At 43.8% G+C, this 20,315-nt stretch overlaps 1 protein-coding gene across 1 annotated transcript in view; it reads left to right on the forward strand.

The window, feature by feature from the left end:
• Positions 1-20,315, forward strand: part of PRKCE (protein kinase C epsilon) — a 505,249-nt gene that overhangs the window by 174,432 nt on the left and 310,502 nt on the right. The window contains exon 3 of the mRNA XM_063077698.1: positions 1,283-1,346. Coding sequence (XP_062933768.1) covers positions 1,283-1,346 — 64 coding nt within the window. The remainder of the gene's footprint in view (positions 1-1,282; positions 1,347-20,315) is intronic.

The raw sequence follows: 20,315 nt of genomic DNA on the forward strand, positions 1-20,315 counted from the left end.
GAAAAGAGAAGAGGAGGGGTTAGTGGTTCCTGCCCTCAAGAAATTCACAGCCTGTTGGGGGAGAGCCTGGCACTTGTGAGCCAGCTAAAACTCTGTGTAGACAGATGGGATCGTGGAGGTGGGGAGAGGCTTGCAGGGGTACTTGGTGATCCAGGGTTTCCGGAGATATTACTCCCTCTCATGGAGAACACAGTTTCTGTAAGGATAGTTCAGATCGTGCGTAGACGCCCAGCCCTGTGACTCTTCTCCTGCCATGTGACTTCATTAGCCTGGTTCCGTATGCTAGAAGTAGTTAGCTGGATTTGAGGTGGATGGAGAGGGCTGATGGTAAACTCTTAGCAGTGTTGACTCTCTTTATAGCCCTGGTAGAATCTGGGGTTTGTAAAACACAAGTGCAGCCAACTCACAACCTGAGCAAGGATGTCCCTCGATCTCACATAGGTGCCATGTGCATTCCGAGCCTTTGTTTATGCTGTGGCTTCCACCTTCAGTGCCTTCCCTTTTTTGCCTCTGTGACATCTTCCCAGACTACTCTTCTATGCCAGTGTTAGGCTTGTCCAATATTTTATCAGTTGTTCCCTGTCACTCATCATTAAGCTGGGTTCAGCATTGTTCTCTGTTTTTTAATTCCCTGATGAGATTGTAAACACCATGAGAGCAGGAAGAGTTCTTACACTTCCCTTGTTTCCCCCAGGAACAGTTTGTGTGGTGTGTAGGACACGGGCTCCTTCAGACGGTCTTGGCATTGAATCTCAGCATTGCCACTTTGCCTTGGAACTTTGAGCAGTGTCCTTATCTGTAAAATGGGATGACACAGGGCTTTTCAACCTCAACACTATGGACTAGATGATTTTGGGCTAGATGATTCTTTGTTGTGGGGACTGTCCTGTGTGCTGTGGGATGGTTAGCAGCATTCCTGGCATCCACCCATTAGACGCCAGCAGCAGCACTTTCTCTCTAGACATGACAATCAAAAATGTCTCACAATGTTTGCCAAGTGTCCCCTGAAGAGTAGAATTACTCCCGGTTAGAACCACTGGTATGATGCTACCTTTTGGGTATGCATTAGACCTCCTAGTGCTGCATCTGGAACCCAGCAGACATGCGGTAAATGTTGATTCTCCTTCATTCCTCATTCACCTAGCACTTGACACACTGTGGGCTGATGAATTGCATGGAGCTGTGACTCTAGGTTTTAGCAGTTTGGGGTGGAACTGTTGCGGAACTCTCGGGTTGCCCACGCCATGCACTAACAGAGTCACTGTCATTTTCTTAATTGCAGATTGATCTGGAGCCAGAAGGAAGAGTGTATGTGATCATCGATCTCTCGGGGTCGTCAGGTGAAGGTAGGAGAGTGTGACCTCTCATCCTTGTTCTCTGCCATTGACCCTTTGTCTTCCAGGTCTCTTCCTTCCCTCCTTGGCTGGGACATATTATAGTGACATTTAATTAATTGGAATACTTTAAAGGAAAAGGTTATTTTGAAGATGCTTACTTATGCCCGTGTACCAAAAGGGACCAGCCATCTGTTAACTTTGGTGAAGCAGAGGGAAGATTTTTGACTTACCGAGTGAGGCCAGTAAAGCAGGCGTTTTCACACGTGGTGTGCATGGCTGGCTTCAGTGGAGGGGCAGCCTCTCCCCGGAGGCTCGCGTGGGGTGTGTGTGTGGGGTGGGAGGGAAGGAAGTAAGACCAGTTGGTCTAATGGTATTCAGAAATAAAACAAATAAGGTGAGGCCGACCCCGTGGCGCACTCGGGAGAGTGCAGCGCTGGGAGCGCAGCGACGCTCCCACCGCGGGTTCGGATCCTATATAGGAATGGCCGGTGCACTCACTGGCTGAGTGCCGGTCACGAAAAAGACAAAAAAAAACCAAAAAAAACAAATAAGGTATCAAACTTTGGAATCTTCCTTCTTTAGAGGTTTTGCAGAAGTGCTACTTCTTTTACCAGTTCTTTACACAGGCAAACACCCTGCTCTTAAAGAGAGAGGACGGGGTAAACGAGCATCTGCCCTTCACTGGCTCATTAGACAGCATATAGATTTCCTCTTCTTACACCTTCTTCTTTCAATCCTTTCTTTGCTCACTTAATACCTTTGAGGGGTTTGCTGGGTAGTGAGGACTGAGCAGTCAGGATAGAAGGGAAGGCTAGAAAATGAAACGTGTCCAAACAGAAACAAGGAGATGGCGACAGACTTCAGCTCTAAGGAAGGCTGGGAATTAGGACTGAAATTTAGTTGTTGAGACCATCTCTTCTCTTCTCCTTCACTTTCTCTCTGTGGGCAGGGGGACAGAACAGTCAGCTTTCATGGCATGGCAGAGATTGGGAGACCATAGCTGGTTCATCTTGGCAGTGAGAAAAAATGGGGCTTGGGGGCTGTGTTCTGAGGGGAGGAGAGATTGTGTCAGCAAATTCAAAGGAGTTGGTCAAAGGAGGTGCTTGACAGTGGTGTCTGATGACTTTCATTTGGCAAATGTATCACCCAGTCTCAACAGGTGTTCAGAATAATTTAATAATTGTGTGTCCATGGGGATCATAATAGGATTCAGTCTTCTTCGAATCTCAATTATTTGGCATAGGTTTAAAACTTTAAACTTCATTCCAAAATTGGTTGCTTACATTTTCTGCTCTTTATTGAAATTATGTTTTGGCATTTCCAACTTCCCTTCTCTGCTCCCAGATCTGAACAGCCCAAAGAAGAATCTGTTATAGAAGATTTGAGGATTTAACAATATTTAATATGAAATATTTGAGATCTACAAAAGGACCTAAGTAAAAATAAAGTGGGCACCAGTATACCCACCACCCAGATTGAGAAATAAAGCAACCACTAAGGCGAACCTTGTAGTTGCTTTTAGCATGGCATGGGATCCACATTCACCAGACTTAAAGAGATAAAAAAGTGAATGAATAAATAAATCAGAAGCAATTGATTTTTTTTTCTTTTTACATCTATGGCTTATTGCATGTGAATATCCAAAGCAATTTTCACTGGGCTAAATTCCGAGTCTTTTTTTTTTTTTTTTTTATCTCTTTCATCTAAAGAAAATAGTTTACTTCAGAAATGCTGACACATGCCAGAATCTGTAAAGTGTTAGCATGTGTTGCTCTGAAGAAAAGAAATTTTTCTCTTTTTTCTTGCTGTTGCTGGATTTGGGATCCTGTCTTTGAATTGTGGGTAGGATTTTCAGTCATCCCTTCTTAGAAACTGATCTCATTGTGCTGTGTTTATATTGTATGTGTCCTGTTGCTGGGACTATGAGGTCTCCTAGGCCAGAGGTGGTTTTGGTTTTGGAAGGGTTGGGAGGCTGAGGAGAGGACCCAGAAAATGAGGAATCACATTATTTGTTACCTAGACCGCATGAGAGGAGTCTGGGATAAAACACAGTGTCACAGCTACCCCATTGGGTTTACAGACTGTGGACATTCACAGGTTCTTGTCTAAGTTTCTTTCTTAGAAAATACCTAACTCTTTATTCTGGGAAAGTGTGGATAGAGAGTTGAAATGAGACACAGCTGAAGTTTCCCAACTCTATTATTCTGTCCACAAGCATCCCTTCAGCCCCCCTATTGCAGAGGCTCTAGCCCCATCAAAGAAAAAAAATATATTTATAGAAATTGCACAAACTTTACAACATATGCAAATTCTGAAGAGCTCAGAGAAAGGTGTGGGGGTGAGATGGTGTGAATACACCCTCTTATTCTAGGACGTGCCAAAGGATTCTTTTGCTTGCTAACATGCTGTTAGAAAGCCTGGGTGCTTACGTCTGCTAGAGCTGGAGCTAATGTGATTTCAAACAGTCTAATAAAATTCCACTGCTTGCATGTCCTGTGCAGTTCACCATAATGGGATTTGACTAGTGTGTGCTTTAGCTAAATCAGGCAGCCTAACCCCAGATGTAAGGGGTCAGGCTGGATGACCATTAAGGTCATTTCCGGTCATGTGATTTTATCCTTTGGTATAATTTGAATAGACATCTGTCAGAACTCACAGCTAAAGGCTGGCTAATATCTACAGCAGGTAGAAGGAGTTGAAAGAAATGGACTCCTGTTGACAGGTATGGTGCTAGACAGTTTACCTACATCATCCAAAGTAGCAAACCTACTCAGAATGCTTGTGTGAACCTCCACTCTCAGGTGCTTCTTCATGTTTTGCTTTTACCACAAATAATACTCGTCATCACAGGAGTTCCTGGTATGCATGGCACTATGGACCCACCAGATACTAAATCAAAGCATAATTAGCCCAGGTACCAGAAGCATAAACAGCAATGTAATTCTCAAGTGCACAAATGATTGTTTCCTGCTGTGCACATTAGTTAGTATTGCTTCCTTCATTATGATGTAATTCTTATATTCTTTCTTATTCTTTATAACAATATGGCAATGTACCATTATTCACAGGCTTCCAGATGAGAAATGGTCAGGGGCTCATCTGGGGACTTACAGGCTCTTCTTCTCCTGCTTTCCACCCAGGTGTAGTACTCATTTAGGAGAATTCTTCAAAGTCTAAACCAACAATGGAAATAACAAGAATTAGGCCTCATTGGTATGTTTTGACCACCAAACTGTTTCTCCGATAACATACAGAGGATGCAAAATAATTTGGATGATTTTTGCAACACTACGTCATAAATAACACTGTTAAATCAAGCTGTGGAGGGATTGTGTATTGTGGAAGCAGAAGATGAGGAGCAGGAGAGGAATCCACTCCCCTCCCTTTCTGCAGCCACATGCTGCAGAAAGCACTCAGCAGATAGAGGGACTGAGCAGATAGAGGGTAAGAAGCATAGCCTGAGGAGTCCACCAGACCCGGATTTAAATCCTGGTTCTAGTGCTTGCTAGGTTAGAGCTTCAGATTTCTCACCCATAAGGTGGGGATAATAGAATAGATACAGTGATAAGATTGCCATAAGAACAGTGCCTAGGTACAGTGCCCTCACATAGAGGAGATGCTCAAAAAGTATACTAAAGCCCTGCAGACTTGAGGGCAGGGAGGTGGGTATAGTTCTACCCAGTGCCCTTGAAAGAGCAGTAGGCAGGGAATTCAGGGACAGCTTGAGGACAGGTTTCTGACTCTGGGATGTGGCATGTTCACAAGGGCCAAGAACAGAGCAAGGTAATAAGGAGGCAATTTATAGAATAATGCATCTGGCAGGGGCTATCAGATCACCTTCTGCAGAGTTCAGAAGGTGAACTCTTGCCATGGTTTTGCTCTGTGGTCTCTCTTTCTTCCTCATCTTCCCCAAAGTAAGTAATTCCCAGAAGGACATTCTCTAGCATCCCTTAGTCACTTTTTTGTGCCCTTAATGTCAGAAACTTCTTGTCAAGGCCTGGACTTGTCCCATCTCTTTCAGTGCAGGCAGAGAACATGTGGTCCCCATGCTCTCACTGGCCCCTGGGTATATTCAAAGACAGTTATTAAATCTCTCTTCTTCAGGCTGGATCAGTCGAATCTCTTAACCTTTCTGAAGGAATATTTTAGAAATCTTAATTCATCTTTGCAGCTCTCTTCTGGACTTTTTTCAAGTTGCACAGACAGATGTAATCAAACCAGCTTCACTTGGTTCTGAAATGATAACATGTGTGTAGAGATTTTAGCTTTACCAAGAGCCTGACAGTATTACTTCCATGTGGGAGATGGTGACATTGAGAAGTCAAGTAATATGTCCAAGGCAAAAAGGCTGATTATGAGTCCCTGTTGGGTCCAGATCCCAGGATACGATCTAGTCCCCTGCTGCAAATCATGGCTCCAATAATGAGTTTGCCAACATGGCACTGATGTCCCCGCTGCTCTTTCTATTTTAGTTCTTTTCTTCAGAAAGCTTTTTACAGAAATATAAAGCTCACATTTTTAGCTTTGAATCCAGAGATGACCCAGAGAATCCCTTTTATAAGTAAGCAGATCTTTCCATTCTCTTAGAAATGAAAGCTCCCTTGGTCCCAGCTCAGGAATGGCTGGATTCTTCTCAGACTCTCTGTAATGGGAATTCATCACTCAGTCCTGGCCCTCACTCAAATCAGGTCCTTCCCTTCTCACTAAAGACATTAGGTACACACTCCGAGAGTCTTGTGTTCATGGCAAGCACTTCCTTCAGGGTTGAAATAGAAGGTGTATGTGTGGGCAGAGTGGGGTGAACTTTCTCTTGAAACTCTGTCTAAGCTAAGTGGGCAATATGAGTTCCTACCAAAGCTTCAGTTCATAAGGATCGTACCTCTTTTCTGCTAAATTCTACACTATTTAATCCAATGCCTTCTGGTTATCAGATAATTAAAAAGAACCATCTGTACAAATGAACAGTAGTCACCAATACACTTCAACAAACCTGCCCAGCTTGGTGTCTGTGCTGGGCTTGGGGAATGGGAAGTGGAGGGAGAAGTGGAAAATGGCATTCACAAGAAGTGTAAATCTTGGCCCTTGCCTTCAAGAAGCTTACAATTCAGTTAGGAATCCAAGACTTGCAGGATGAAAGCATTAAAGAGGAATGCAAGGCAATATCACATTAACTGCTCAATTGCATGTTACTAGGAGTTCTCCAAATGGGAATAAGCTGGGACTGGAATAACCCAAGAGAACTTCAAAGAAGAGGCAGGGCTTGGGCTGGAAAGGAAAAGATAGGTAGGTTGGATTGGCAGGGCAGAAGTGGAGAGGCCATTCTGAGCAGAGTGAATCATCACCAAAGACAGCTTTGAAGCTCTTATTTTTAGGTATGGCTGGATGGGCAGGATAAATTAAATAGATTCAGAGTGTGCTCTCTAGGAGTGTCCAAACAAAGACAGTCATCACTGTTGCAGGCAGAAATTTCCATGCAATGCAAACAAGAAAGTGAAATGCCTTAAATGATTAAGCTGTGTTTGAAGGTTGAAGGCAGTTTCTTCTGGGTGTGACTTCATGGTCAAAGCCTCTCTCCCACCCTGACCCCCAAAGAGGAGGGTGTTCTAGGTCAAGTTTGGTCAAGTCCAGGACATTGGGTGGAGCACATTTTATAACTATGGCACTGAGGTGTTTAGAAGGTCAAGCCCAAGTACAGGCATCCTTTGTGGTCTTTTGTGCGTTCTCTCTTTTCTCTCTTTTACTCCTTTTAGAGTCTCATGGTAATCACTCTACTATAGTCGGCATTTTCCTCTTCTCCAGCCTTTCTAAGGTGTCCCCAAATCAAGCCCACACACTCCCACACTTTTCAAGTTCTGTTCAGTCTCTAATAAGAAACATTACTTGAGAGGTTAAGGAGAGCCTCGAGCTTCCCAAACAGGAGACTTCAAAGCCAGGCACCAGATCCAAGGTGCTGATCAGTTTCCCTCCTGTGATGTGCCTAGGCAATGAGATCCTGGTCCTGTTCACTCCACAGCCTCCCCAGACATTCATGGACATGTCAGATCCTCTAGTAGTGCGTGGAGTGCAGAAAACAATAGAATAGCGAAATCCAGGTGCTCAAAAACATTTATCTTGCAATATGCACCACACATTCCAACCCTCAGCGTAACGACTTGCTGCCGCTGATTGATACTTGGACCCATGGAGGAGGCCCCTTAGTCTCCAGATTTTTGTCTCCATTCTTTGTCCTGATGAAATGAATGCTTGTTCCTAGAAGTGGCCATATGCATCAGGTGTGACAAGGGGAATCAGCTTGAAAACAGTGAGAACCCAGCCCCTGTCAAGGCATTTATAATGTCACAAAGAGACATTGCTAAAATGCTTGATGAGAAATAAGCCAAGAAACCCTCATTTCCTTCCAAATGGCCTCTGGATGCACAGCAGTTCCTCTGAAATGAATCATCCCCGGTTAACACCACCAAATGCCAACCATTAGCAGATGAAAAGCAGAACTGAATCCTGAGTATGGAGAGCAGAGCACTTTATGATCACTACTGGAGCCTCCTTCTCTCTGTCATGGGAGCAGAGATGTATATTTTCTGTTGACTTGTGCGCTTGTTTCACTAATGAAGTCATTGAAGAAGGAATAGTCATATTGAAGAAATAAGCTTATAGAAAGGGAGGATTAATAATAGGTCCTTAGTCAAGAAGTTGGCCTCATGTTTCTCACATGGCCTCCAATTCTGTGTCTGTTGTCTTGCTGTCATTCCCTGCTATACTATCATTTCCTTGTCTTACAAAGAAGACTGTTTTGGGAAATTCCTATTTGCAGCTCAGATGATATTGGGTCAAAGTTGGCCTATAATTTAATCATTTGCTGTTGATATTCTCATGATTTGACTTAAAAGAAAAGAGTATTTCCATTCATCTAACCTAATTTAGACAGTTGTCTTTCAGGACCAATTACTTTATTCTTTTATCCAGTTGAAATTGGCCAGTGCTAATAGTTTTATTGATTTTCCTTATTACCTAACTTTGTTGAAACATTCACATTTTCACAATCAAGTGTACTCACCATCTTTAATCCATCTGCTAACACTGGGACTTTTATCTTTCTCCTTTATTGTAAACTTTGGTGTGAGCCTGTGGGGGTCAGGTAAGGGTGTATTTGCTCATGCAAACACAGGTGACAGGTAATGTCTCTGGATGTCTTATTCCGCCTCCCCCTTATCTTCAGTGTCCTTTACTGGACACACCACTTATTTTCTTATCTAATGTATACTAGGCCCTGGGAATGTAGAGCTAATGAAAATGCTGCCTGCTCTCAGGAAGCTCATACTCTGATAGGAGGAGGCAAAGCAAGAGATCAGTAAGCACAATAGTGTGTTTTAACTGTTGGCTCTTGGTAGGACAGGGTACAAGGGGGCCACTGAGGAAACTCCCTTCCATTGAGGGCTCCCCCTTGGGTAGGCAGGCAATAAACAACAACCACTAACATGGCCACAGGATCTCATCCCTGAAATGCAGGTAGTGACAGTTATCCTCCTTGCTTGGTTGAGGACACAGAGGTATCATCCACTGGTGATGCATCCAAAGAGAAGATAAAGGGGGATTAGGACTTGATTTATTCATATTTGAACTTTTCAGGAATACATCTGATTTATACATTCATTCATTCAATGTATAGCTATTAGGCACCTTTTGTATGCTAGTTACTCTACTCAGTACTGGGGGCACAGAAGTGAATGATATAAACAGAAATTCCTGCCCCAGTGGGGCTTAAATTCAAGGGGATGTGCTGTGTCTGTATGTGTGTGTGTGTGTTTAGGCTGTCTCTGCAAGGATACATAACACACTGAGAACAGTGGTTGTCTCTGGGGAAAGGAAATATTTCTTGTCAAGCTGAAAATTTTATTTCTCTTTGCCATGTATGTGGATGAGCTATTTAAAAAATTACATAGAAACTTTGGGGAGAAAATGAATTAGTTATAAATGTGACCAGTCCCATACACAGAGGCACTGATTTGCCCATGGGCAAGTGACTTGCCCATGGGCTTTAACAGGCTCCAGAAAACCCTGTCAGAGAGAAGTGACCCACTGAATACACAGAATGACATGTCTGAGGACAGGGAACTCCAAGAGTAATGCTCTACACTCATTTATTGCTCAGCAGACACCTCTGATATGTAATGGGATATGTGGAAATTAGGGATTCCCTCAGACTGAGCCTGTCACTGAGGACTCAGTCCTCCCGACATGGAGAGGCAGGTGGGCCAGGTAACCTGGACTCCGCAGAGTGGGTGCTGAAAGACTAGCTCCGGGGAGCCACTTGCCTCTGCCTGCCACCCTGCTTGCACCTTGCTGGATGGATGATAGCACTGTGGCATTTTTAGTAGCAGCACTATTCAACATGTGGCGTCTGTTGCTTCTCGTCCCAAGCTTGGTCATCTCCACAGTCCTACTGCCCTTGCTAGCTTCGGTACCTTCTGCTCTGCTCAGTAGGGCAAGCAGGCTTCCAGGAGCTCAGACCTACTCTCCAGACATTCAAGTTTTTCTGTTTCCTGACATTGAAAATAATGGTGATGTTTAGTTTAAGGGGAGAGAGATTCTTCGCAACAGGAACCCATGACCTCTACTATTACCCCAAGGGTGAATTCTTTTGGAATTGTCAGGAAGGGTGAATTCAGGGGAAGTTCAGTTCACTTTCAGGTGTATCTATGTGTTACTGGGACCTGTCTTTTAGTTTCTGCTCCACAATTAGTTAGTTACTTGATTTAATGATTCATTCAACAAACCTGTACTGAGAGTCTGTTGCCTGCCAGCCACCTTGCTAAGGGGCTGAAGAAACAAACATGGGAAAAATACAGGTCTTGCCCTCCAGGAGCTCCCAAGCTAGGGGACATCCAGCAACAAGTAACTTACTCTGCTTGGGCCCTGGTAGCCTGCTCTGTATGCAGAGAGGGGGGGCATTAAGGGTCCTTCCAGCTTTGAAGATCTGGGTCACCAAGAGAAGTTTGCACACAGCTGGGCACTTAGAAGGAGGAAGTGGGAGAGAACAAAATTTTTCAAGCCAGACAGAGATTATTTTATTTAAGCCTAAATGGACCTGCCAGGTAGATTTTATCATCCCTGTTTTTCATATGGGAAAATGAGGTTTAAAGAGCTTAAGCTTGTGAATCACCTGGAGAGCCTGTGGGAATGCAGATGGTTCTGACTCAGTGGGCCTGGTTACGGCCTGTGATTCTGCAGGAGATGCCCATGCTGCTGGTCCTCAGACCACACTTTGAGTAGCAAGAGACTGTAAGACCGGAGATTTTTCCTCTGAACCATGCTGAGCAGACACCAGTTTCCTTGATTGAAAGGTAAGAGGGAAATCTACTGATTTCTCCCTTCCTGAACTCCTAATCATTTAGTCCCTCTCAGAGTCAATACCTTTGAATCCTTTTTGTGTTTAGGGTCTCCTCCCTTCCCATCTCCTTCTGTGGAAAGGGGTTGAGAAGCCACTCAGGGTTCTTTGGGAGGCTGGGCAATGCCCAGTCCTTGGTTTTTCAGTCCTGGCTTTAGTAGTCTGCAGAAAGTCAAAATGGACAACATCAGAGTTCTTCAGAGATAAAAACAAGAACCAATTTATACCAGGAAAACAAAGCATTAAGTAACCCTCCTAAAAGCAACCAGTCAGGATATTGAATTTTTTGTTTTCGTGTTTGTTTTTCTATAAATACCCTGAAGTATTGAGTGGTACTTGAATTTGATCCCACTGTGCTAATTTTCTCCCGGTTCCTGGGGCTTTAATTAAAATAACTCACCCCGGGACCTTGCTAGAACTTATCTCACCCTCCTCTGAAGCAGGCAAGTTGCATCTGCCTTTTATGGAAGGAAAATGCAGCAAGAATTCTGGATTAGGTGCTGGGTACACAGTAGGGCCTAATTTTTACTTGTTGGATAAATGAATGTGTGACTAAATGAAAATAACAGGAAAGTATGTCACTTTTAAAGGAAACTATTGTGATAAACAAGTTGTTTGGACTGACTTTGCTTTGGATAATCAGTTGTTTCAGATTCCAGTGTATAATCAATTTCATGGGTGGGTGTGGGCCTGAATGTTTAAGCTTTTTGTGCCAGGTGTTTATTAGGGACTTTCTAAGGCCACCTTGGTGCCTCCACACACACCAAGTCCCAATTATATATAATACCCTATCCCCTCCCTGCTGATTCAGCTACTTCTTTTTTCTTTCCAAATTTGATTTCATGTTTGCCTCCTGCTGGGAGCCTTCCCACACTGGCCCACCCCCACCATACCCCCTGGTTCATGACACTGTCACTGCCCCCACACTCCTCTTTGTCTTGCTATACAGCCATGTACTCACATATTTATAGTGTATCTATAACTAGAGCCCAGGTTGTACCCTGCCTGCCCCATTAAGCCACAAGCCATTCGAAGGCAGAGGATTCTGTGATGAAAGTGCGGCTCTTGGCCAGCCTCGTGATATGTGGTGCTGGCCCTGCAGCGTGGTCCTACTGTTCTGACTCCACAAAACTTGGGAAAAGGACCACCTCCATACATGGGGCTTCTTGGTCCAGTGGAGAACCTGACATGAAGACAGACCACCAAAGCCCAGTATGAAACAAGTTATCATAGACGTATGGATGAAGACTAGAGAAGCCTGGGTTATTGGAGGGCCACCGTAATGCTGGTCATGAGGTCCCCAGTTAGTCACACTGAATTCAGCACTAAGCAGCTTTATGGTGAGGTGTAGTGGGAGTAACCCCTCTATTGAAATCAGAAGCCTGGACTCTGTTCCTGGCTCTGCTGCTAACCAGCCAATAGAAAGTGAACAAATCATTGGTTATTTCTGTCCCTCAACAGGATTGCATTGACAGCATTAATGTTATGATTCGGAGAATGCTTAGAGTTTAGGGTTCTCAGGTTGAAGACTTCCTGAATACAGGTGTGAGTCAATGAGAGCATTTTCTAATCTCTCCCTACACTTACCACCAGGGAGCCAGATCTAATTATTCTTGGCTGAAGAACAGGAGTCTTAGTAGTAGGCAAGACCTGGTGGGTAACTTTAAGGACTTAAAGTGTGGCCAAATAGAAAAAGGGAAGGACTTAGAGCTTATTCCTGTATGCCTTAGGGCAGCTCTAGGATCAGAGGGGTTATAGGGAGTTACAGGGAGGCAGACTAGAGCTTGGTTTAGTATATGGAAAAAGCCTCTCATAGGCAGAGCTCTCCAGCAGTTGAATACACTTGACAGTAAGTGGGGAGCTGTCCATGTCTGGAGGCATTCAAGTAGAGACCGAATGAGCATTTGAAAATATTGTAGAAAAGATTTGTGTATTAGTTGGAGGGCTGGACTGGCTACCTGCAGTTCTTTTTCTGATTTTAGTGAACAAATGTTTCCATTCTTCTAATGGTCTTTTGTAAGATCTGAGTATTAGTAAGAAATAACTTCCATAAATATATACAAATGGAAGATAAGGCAACTGTTTATTTTATTAAAAAGAAATCCAAGGCACACTTGCATCCAAGGCCTGCACTGTAATCATGTAGAGAATAAGTCTATGAAATATTGAAAAAAGGGCAGGAGGCAATAAAATACTCAAATAACTGCACAAACGCTTTCTGTAGAGTCTAGGCTCTATCAAGGCAGAGACTGTGTCTGTTTTGGTTGCTGCTGTACCTTCATGGCCTAAGACAGTGCCAGGATACAGTGGTACTTAGGAAATATTTGTTAAGTGAATTAAGGAACGACTGTTGTCCAGATAAAAAAGGCAACGCCATGGAGGAGGCACAGTTGCTTGGCAGGCAGAAAGCACCTCCGTGAACTGTCACTCTCAGCCGATGGCTGAGTGTCCACGTCTGGCCCATGTGTTGTTTGAAGGCTAAACAGATGAAAGTCAAGAACTGCCTTTAATAGGTAGGTTTGGTGTCACCAGGGTTGTTGGCAAAGAGGCTGGAGCTTGGAAGACACACTTCACCTGCTTAATTATAGATGTCTCTCCAGCTGCTTGACCTCTCCCTGCCTGTAATTATGGCCCCTGGAGCCACTATACTGTCAGGCCAACTAGAAGCACCTAGCTCTGCCTGGAGAGGAACTATTTTTAATTTTTTAAAACACAAATCAAAACAGGGTCTTTTAGATTTAACATTCACTTCCTATACTGCTTGAGGCCTTCACTAGGCTTCGTTGCCTTAGAAAATGAACAAATGGTGATTTGTCTGACTCAAGGAAAAAATAGCTTTTGTGATTTGTTTTTCTTGAGTCAATTTGTCCTTTGGACTTGATTTGAATCAGCCTTACCCTCCCCCCTTTCCACTATTTGTATTCTGAAATTGTATCATATTTTATGTCATGGGTCATATGTACCTGTGATCCAGCTTAAGAATGGACATTTGCAGTGCCTTTGCAGCCCTCTGGGTTGTCTTAGCTCTTTCTTCCCGAAAGGCAACTGCTATCCTGAGTTTTGTATTAATTATTTTCTTGCATTTCTTTTTATGGTTTTACTACCTATATGTATGTTTTCTTAAATAATATACTGTTTTGTTTTACCTGCTTTTGAGCTTTATTTAAATAGCATCATCCTATATAAGCTCTTTGTGATTCATTCAGTGTTATACTCTTGAAGTTGATATGCGTGTGGCTGCAGTTTATTCATTTGTATTGTTATATATTATTCTATTATATTAATATTTCAAAATTCATGTATCCATACTTCTATTTATAGACATCAAGTTATATATTTTTTAAGTTTTTGCTATTAGGGACAATATTGTATTTTGGAGCACACTTGCATCTATCTATAGTTTCTGTAGGATATGTACCTAGGCATGGAATAAATGCTTCAATAGGTATGTATATACGTTCAACTTTATTAGATAATGATAGTTTTTCAAAGTGACTATACCAATTGATACCACCAGACATGTTTGCAATATCCAATTGCTTTATATGTTCATGAATACTTGGTATTGTTAGACTTGTAAATCTCTACCAGTATGGTGGGTGATGTACTAGTATAATTTTAATTTGTATTTCTCTGATTATACTGAGAGTCTTTTCACGTGTCTATTGGTTTTTGACCTTTCCTCAAAAATGTCTGTTCACTACTTTTGTTCATTTTTCTGTTATGTTTTCATCTATTTCTTGTCACTTCAGAGGCATACATGTGGTGAATATCTTCCTCTAATTTGTGGCTCATCTTTTCATTCTGTCTGTGGTCATCTGCTACATAGACATCCAAGGAATGAAACTTGGTGGGTCTCGAAAGAATCATTTCAAATGTCTGGCTTCCACACATGTTCCTGCTAGGCTAATTGAGCACGTGGGTGCATTTCCACCCTGCTAACTCAATAGTTAGTGGCTAAAGGTTGATGTGCATGAAAGCTTGTGTTGAAAGTAAAATACCACACAACTTACATTACAAGGAAAGTCTAGTTTTCTTTCTACATCATCGTACTGCCTCAATTTTTATACATAATATACTGTGTGGGAATATTTTTTATTATTAGAGCTGCTTTTTAAATTTTTTTATTTCGCTTAGTGTGAAGTTATTGTCTGTTTGCTTATGTATTATCTGGGGGTGGGCTGGAGGCTAGAATGTCCTTCTAGAATGTAAGCTCCTGAGGGCAAGAATTTTATCTGACTTGTTTATATTCCTAGCAACCTGGAATAGTGCCTGGCTCATAGTAGGTGCTCAGTAAATATTTGATCAGTGAATGACTGAGTTAGTGGTGTTAGTAGTCATGTTACCATTGCTAGCTAATCATTCAAACACTCTATTTAGGGGTTGTTCCCTGTTCAGATGACTTGCAAACTTAGGTAGTACATTGTTGTTCAGTGTATCTCTGGCCTTTTCCTTTCCAGAGAGGGAGGGTGGAGCTAGAGGACAGGAACTATGCCCTTGGGAGCTGAGAGCTCAGCTTTTAGACTTGTAGCTGGGGCCCCCTGATGGGCTGGCACTCTTCTGATGGCAGATTTCTTGGGTGAGACCAGAATTTCCCAGGCTGTTTTCTTTGCCCTTCTGTATGGTTGCTGTCAAGTTTGTGCTTTTCCAAAGCCTGTTGGCTTTTGCTTTGTTGCTATAGAAACCAGAGCTGGTAGTTTGGGGGAAATGTGTGTGCATGTGAGTGCTAGGGAAGGGGATGTAGTGGAAGTGGTGGCCATGGTTGTGAAGGGAGTGAGGACAGCAGAAGGTGGTCACCACAGAAGTCTCTCTGAAGGACCTGCCCACTTTGGAGGGCACTCTCTTCAGACAGCTTTTGATTTGGCATGGCGCAGTCTTGAGGAACAGACATCCCTTTGTAGATCTGCAAGTCTCCCCTGGCACCGGTCCAGCTCTTCAGCGGAACATCTGGAAAGCCTTGGTCCCTCACTGTGCCAAAGCCGCTGAGCCCTGGAGACAGAGATCAATGACCCCTTTTTGGCTCCTTAACCCGTGTCTCAGACAAGTGTTTTTCTGGGAACCAGTGAGTAATGCGGATCTTTGATGCCAAGGCTCACGTGCTGCTGCAGTAACACTTTCACTTTTGATAAAAGGGTGCGGGTAGAGAAAGGGCCTGGACAGGGAGAGCAGTGAGAATTTGGCTTTTCAGGAAATCAGAACTCAAGTGGGGAGCCCTGCTTCCTCCTCAGCTGGTTTTCTGGCTGAGCAAATAGCAAGCTGAGCTGTTGCATAATGTTAATACTCCTTCATGCAGGGGCTGATGTTAGGGGTGGGGGTGGGCTTGAGGCAAGAGACTAATTTGATTCTAACCTCCACAGGCAACCTTGCAGCCCCTGGGAGGTAATTCTGAAAAAAGTGCTTGGTGATTTTTTTATGCACATAATTTATAACACACTGGGTTGTGCTGAAGACAGTAAAAAGAACTTTTGATGTGTTATAGATTGGGGGTAAGTGTGCCATGTGGTTACCTGTTCTGCAGTAATGTTTTATAATCCATGTATTAGGTTGCACATTTAATATTTACCATAGACTACACACACTCACACACACGGGTACTTCAAAAAGTTTGTGGAGGGCCGAGCCCGTGGCGCACTTGGTGGAGTGCTGCACTGGGAGCGCGGCGACGCTCCCGCCGCGGGTTCGGATCCTATATAGGACTGACCGGGTGCACTCACTGGCTGAGTGCCGGTCACGAAAAAACGACAAAAAAAAAAAAAAAAAAAAAAAGTTTGTGGAAAAGTAGAAGTAAAAGATAACATGAATCTTTCCAAGAATTTTTTGAAAGCACACATTCATATATATGTATGTACACACACACACACACACACACACACGAAAAATATAGAGTAGAAATGCCCTTAACCTGTCCCCCAGTAAATGGCCTCTTCACACTTGGGGCCAGATCCCCAAGATCAGCTTATTTTCAGTGTGACTAAAATAAAAGCTCTTTTATTCTAACCTCTTTCTTGCACATCGTAGGTACTCAGTAAATGCCATTTGAACTGTTGGTGAGAATGAAACCGGAGTTTCCCTTGACCCAGAACTTCTGCTATAGGTTTAACCCACTGGTGAACCTGCCCAGGCAACCCAGAGACAAATTGCCAGGTTTGCAACAGCAGATGACGGGAAACAAGCTAAATGTTTATAGCTAAGGGATATGTTGTACCTCCCTAGAATGGACCAATATAAGCAACCGTTATAAGTTTTTAGGCTTATTTTTATATATAAAGAAAGATGTTCAAAATAAATGGATTAGTAAAAAAAGTAAGTTAGAATAGTAGGTATACTATGATCCCACTTGTGTAAAAAGAAAAAACGACACACACACATAGGCACACACTAGACTTGTGTACACACGTGAAATTTTACTGCTGAAAAGTGGGAAGGTGGACGAAGGAACTTTTGCTCCCTCATATTGTTTTAACTTATTGACATTTTTGCATTGAGTTGATATATGTTTAAACCTGTTACTCTGGATTCCTTGTTGTGTTGCCTACTAGCATATCCTCACTGTCTCCTCTTTCCTCCGGCAATCTGCCTCCTCACCCTTCCAGGTCTCAGCACCTGCATGTCGCCTCCTGGACCTCTCCCCCATGCAGCTTGGCCTCCTTCTCTGAATAGCCACAGAACTTCTGGGTCATACCACTTACTGGTGCATTAGCCCTATCTGAGGTGGTTTCGCCTAGTTTCCCAATGTCAGCGCGTCCAGCCAGACTGGCAGGAGTCAGTGTGGCGCTGTGTACAAGAAGGCATCAGGCATTACCTACCTGCGCAGTCTGAGGGGTAGGGGTCTCTTTGGCTGGCTCTTCCAGCTTCCTGTGTCTCTGGAACTGGACTCTGAGTCACTGGCTTCTGTGACTTGTACCCAATGGCTGCCATGCTGGGAAACCTATTGCCAGGTCACCCTACAGAGGATGGTAACTAGGTTGCAATGCTCAGGACTTTGGGAACTGCTAGGACTCAGTGCAGGCAGTTCATTACCAAAAAGTCAGTCAGCTCTGTTCTGCCCCCCAAGGCTCTATGTGTGTGTGTGTGGGGTGTATGTGCACGCATGCATGTGAATATGTGCATACAAGTGTGTGCACACATGCGTTTGTAATCCTCTATGCGGTGTGCTCCTGGGCTCAATGCTTGACAGAGGCTACATTCACATTGAAAGCTCATGTACCCTCCTGCCCTAGATCAGAGCATTCTGGCTAAGACCATTTTGAAAAACAGCTTTTCTGGTTCTGTTTTACTCCCTGGTGTCTGCAGGCTCCACCCCCTCTGCTTGCTGGGGCCCTACTGCTGGAGGAGAAGGGAACAGGTAGGGACAATAAATATATGTCTTGAGGGACTGAGGGGGCAGGTGGACCTGCAGTTTGTCCTGTTAATGTGTTTGGGGTTCCTAGAAGTTGGGTATGCAGAAATAGGCTCCCCACTTCCTGATATCTCAGGAGCATTCTGCCTAGACCCTACTATTTAGGGTCCAGACTACTTTGTTTGGAAGAACTTGACTCTTCAGGAAAATGGAGGTTCCCGGGCACACCAACTATTTTGCCCATATAATGAGGCTCTTGGCACACACACTATGTAAAGGGCACATACCCCTATGTAAAGACAGGAAAAGTCATCTGCACCCTCAAAGGGCTTAATGTTTAGTCCTGAAGACAGACTTGTTGTGAGCACAACAATACCAGGGTGAAATAGCACTTGCAAAGGCCGAGGTTGCTCCACTATGAATCAGAACCCCAGATGGCAGCATCTCTGTGGGTGGGGTGGCACCTGCCCTCCCTTCCTCATTCGTTGATGCTCACGGGCTGACTCTGGGAATGCAAAGATGATTCATAGGCAGTCCCTACTTTCAAAGAGTTCACACTTTAGTAGTAGGAATGGGCGTTTAAACAGAGCAAAGGCAATCCATTGCCGTGGACTTAGGAGCTCATTCTGTCCAGGATTCACTGAGGCTTAACGGACAGGCTTGCCAACTCTTCCTGGCTTGGAATAAGGCTTGGAAGCAGAGCTGAGTCTTTCTTGATGAGGAGAGGACAAGTGATCGTGGATGGCAGGCTTCATCTGCAAGATGTGCAGGAGATGGGCTCTAGAGATGGGCAGGTTTAGCTGAACAGCAGAGATGGGGACAGTGTGCTTGGCTGCCCTGGAGACGTGTGGAAGGCAGCATTGCATCCTGCTGGGCGATACATGAGCCAGTTGAAAGGCCATCTAGGTTTAAAGTTTGTCCCTGTTCCTGGCTCCCCTAGACTAGCCCCCTGCTTTTCCAGCTTTCAGTCTCCTCACTTGTAGAATGGCAACAATAAAACTGCCCATCCTACAGCCACTTTTTTTTTTGTAGAGAAGGAATCTGAGGCTCTGATTTAGCTGGTTAGAAAGAAAGCCAGGATTCTGCCTGGGGCTGAATGGCTCTGCCCCTGAAGGATCCACTTTCTGCCCTCTCTACCTGCTTTGCACATCACGGTGGGTGCCCTCAGCATCCGACCCATTGGCTGAGGGGCCCCCAAATCCTCTGACATTGCCTGCAAATACTTCTGTATATTCTGAACATGCATTTTAAGGGAAGAAGGTGCATAGCTTTGCTCCAGTTCTCAGGAGATTTCAAGACCTCAAAAAACCTAAGAATAACTGCTCTGGAGAATGGTCTTGGGTCCCACCATGCCACACTGGGGTAACCTTTCTTCTTGTTCTTTTTTCCCCCCATATTTTTAGGAATGAAATACTTGTTACAATAGACTGTTCTAAGCAATTCTTTTTCACATGAAAGAAATGTAAATTGCTGTAATGGAAATAATTCTAAAATGTAAACTTAGCTGCCTTCTAAAGGAGAATGAATGTACTGAACATAACTTCAGTGTTTAATGTTTTGGACATTTTTGTGAATATCAATTATTGGCTTATGCTCTTCTAAGGAGTGTGAGGGTTGTAGATTTGTCCCTACATCAAAGGACCCCAGGTTGCTTTCTTTCTAATTCCTCCCCACCATTCCTATGGATTATAAAGAGATATCCTATTTTATGTATAATTGTTTATGTGGGAGCTTGAGGATGACTTCAGCTTCTCTTTTGAAGTACATCACTTGTTTTTATAATCATTACTTGTGTCTTAGAGCTATGGATCCACAGCAAAATGGAGCTATGTTCTAGGCTTCAGAACAGTGGGTCTCAAATTTGAGGGGGCATCAGAATCACCTGGAGGGCTGGTTAAAATACAGTGTTCTGGGCCTCACCCCTGGTTTCCAGGGAGGCCAAGAATTTGCATTCCTAACAAGCCCCCAGGTAATTTGAGACCTTGGGTCAGGGGACCAGGCTTTGAGAACCACTGTTTTAGAGTAGCATTTCTTAAACTTTAATGTGTGTACAGGTCACCTGGGGACCTCGTTAAAAGGCAAATTATGAGTCAGAAAGTCTGGGTTGGGCCCTGATCTTCTGCTTTTCTAACCAGCTCCCAGGTGATGCTAATTCTCCTGGTCTGCAGACCATGCTTTATGCAGAAAGACTTTACAGTGGTTTTCTGCCCTGGCTACAGGATTAAAACACATGAGAGGCTTGTGGAACAATGAG

Source organism: Cynocephalus volans, chromosome 14 (assembly GCF_027409185.1).
Source record: "Cynocephalus volans isolate mCynVol1 chromosome 14, mCynVol1.pri, whole genome shotgun sequence".
In the NCBI taxonomy this organism is placed as follows: domain Eukaryota; kingdom Metazoa; phylum Chordata; class Mammalia; order Dermoptera; family Cynocephalidae; genus Cynocephalus; species Cynocephalus volans.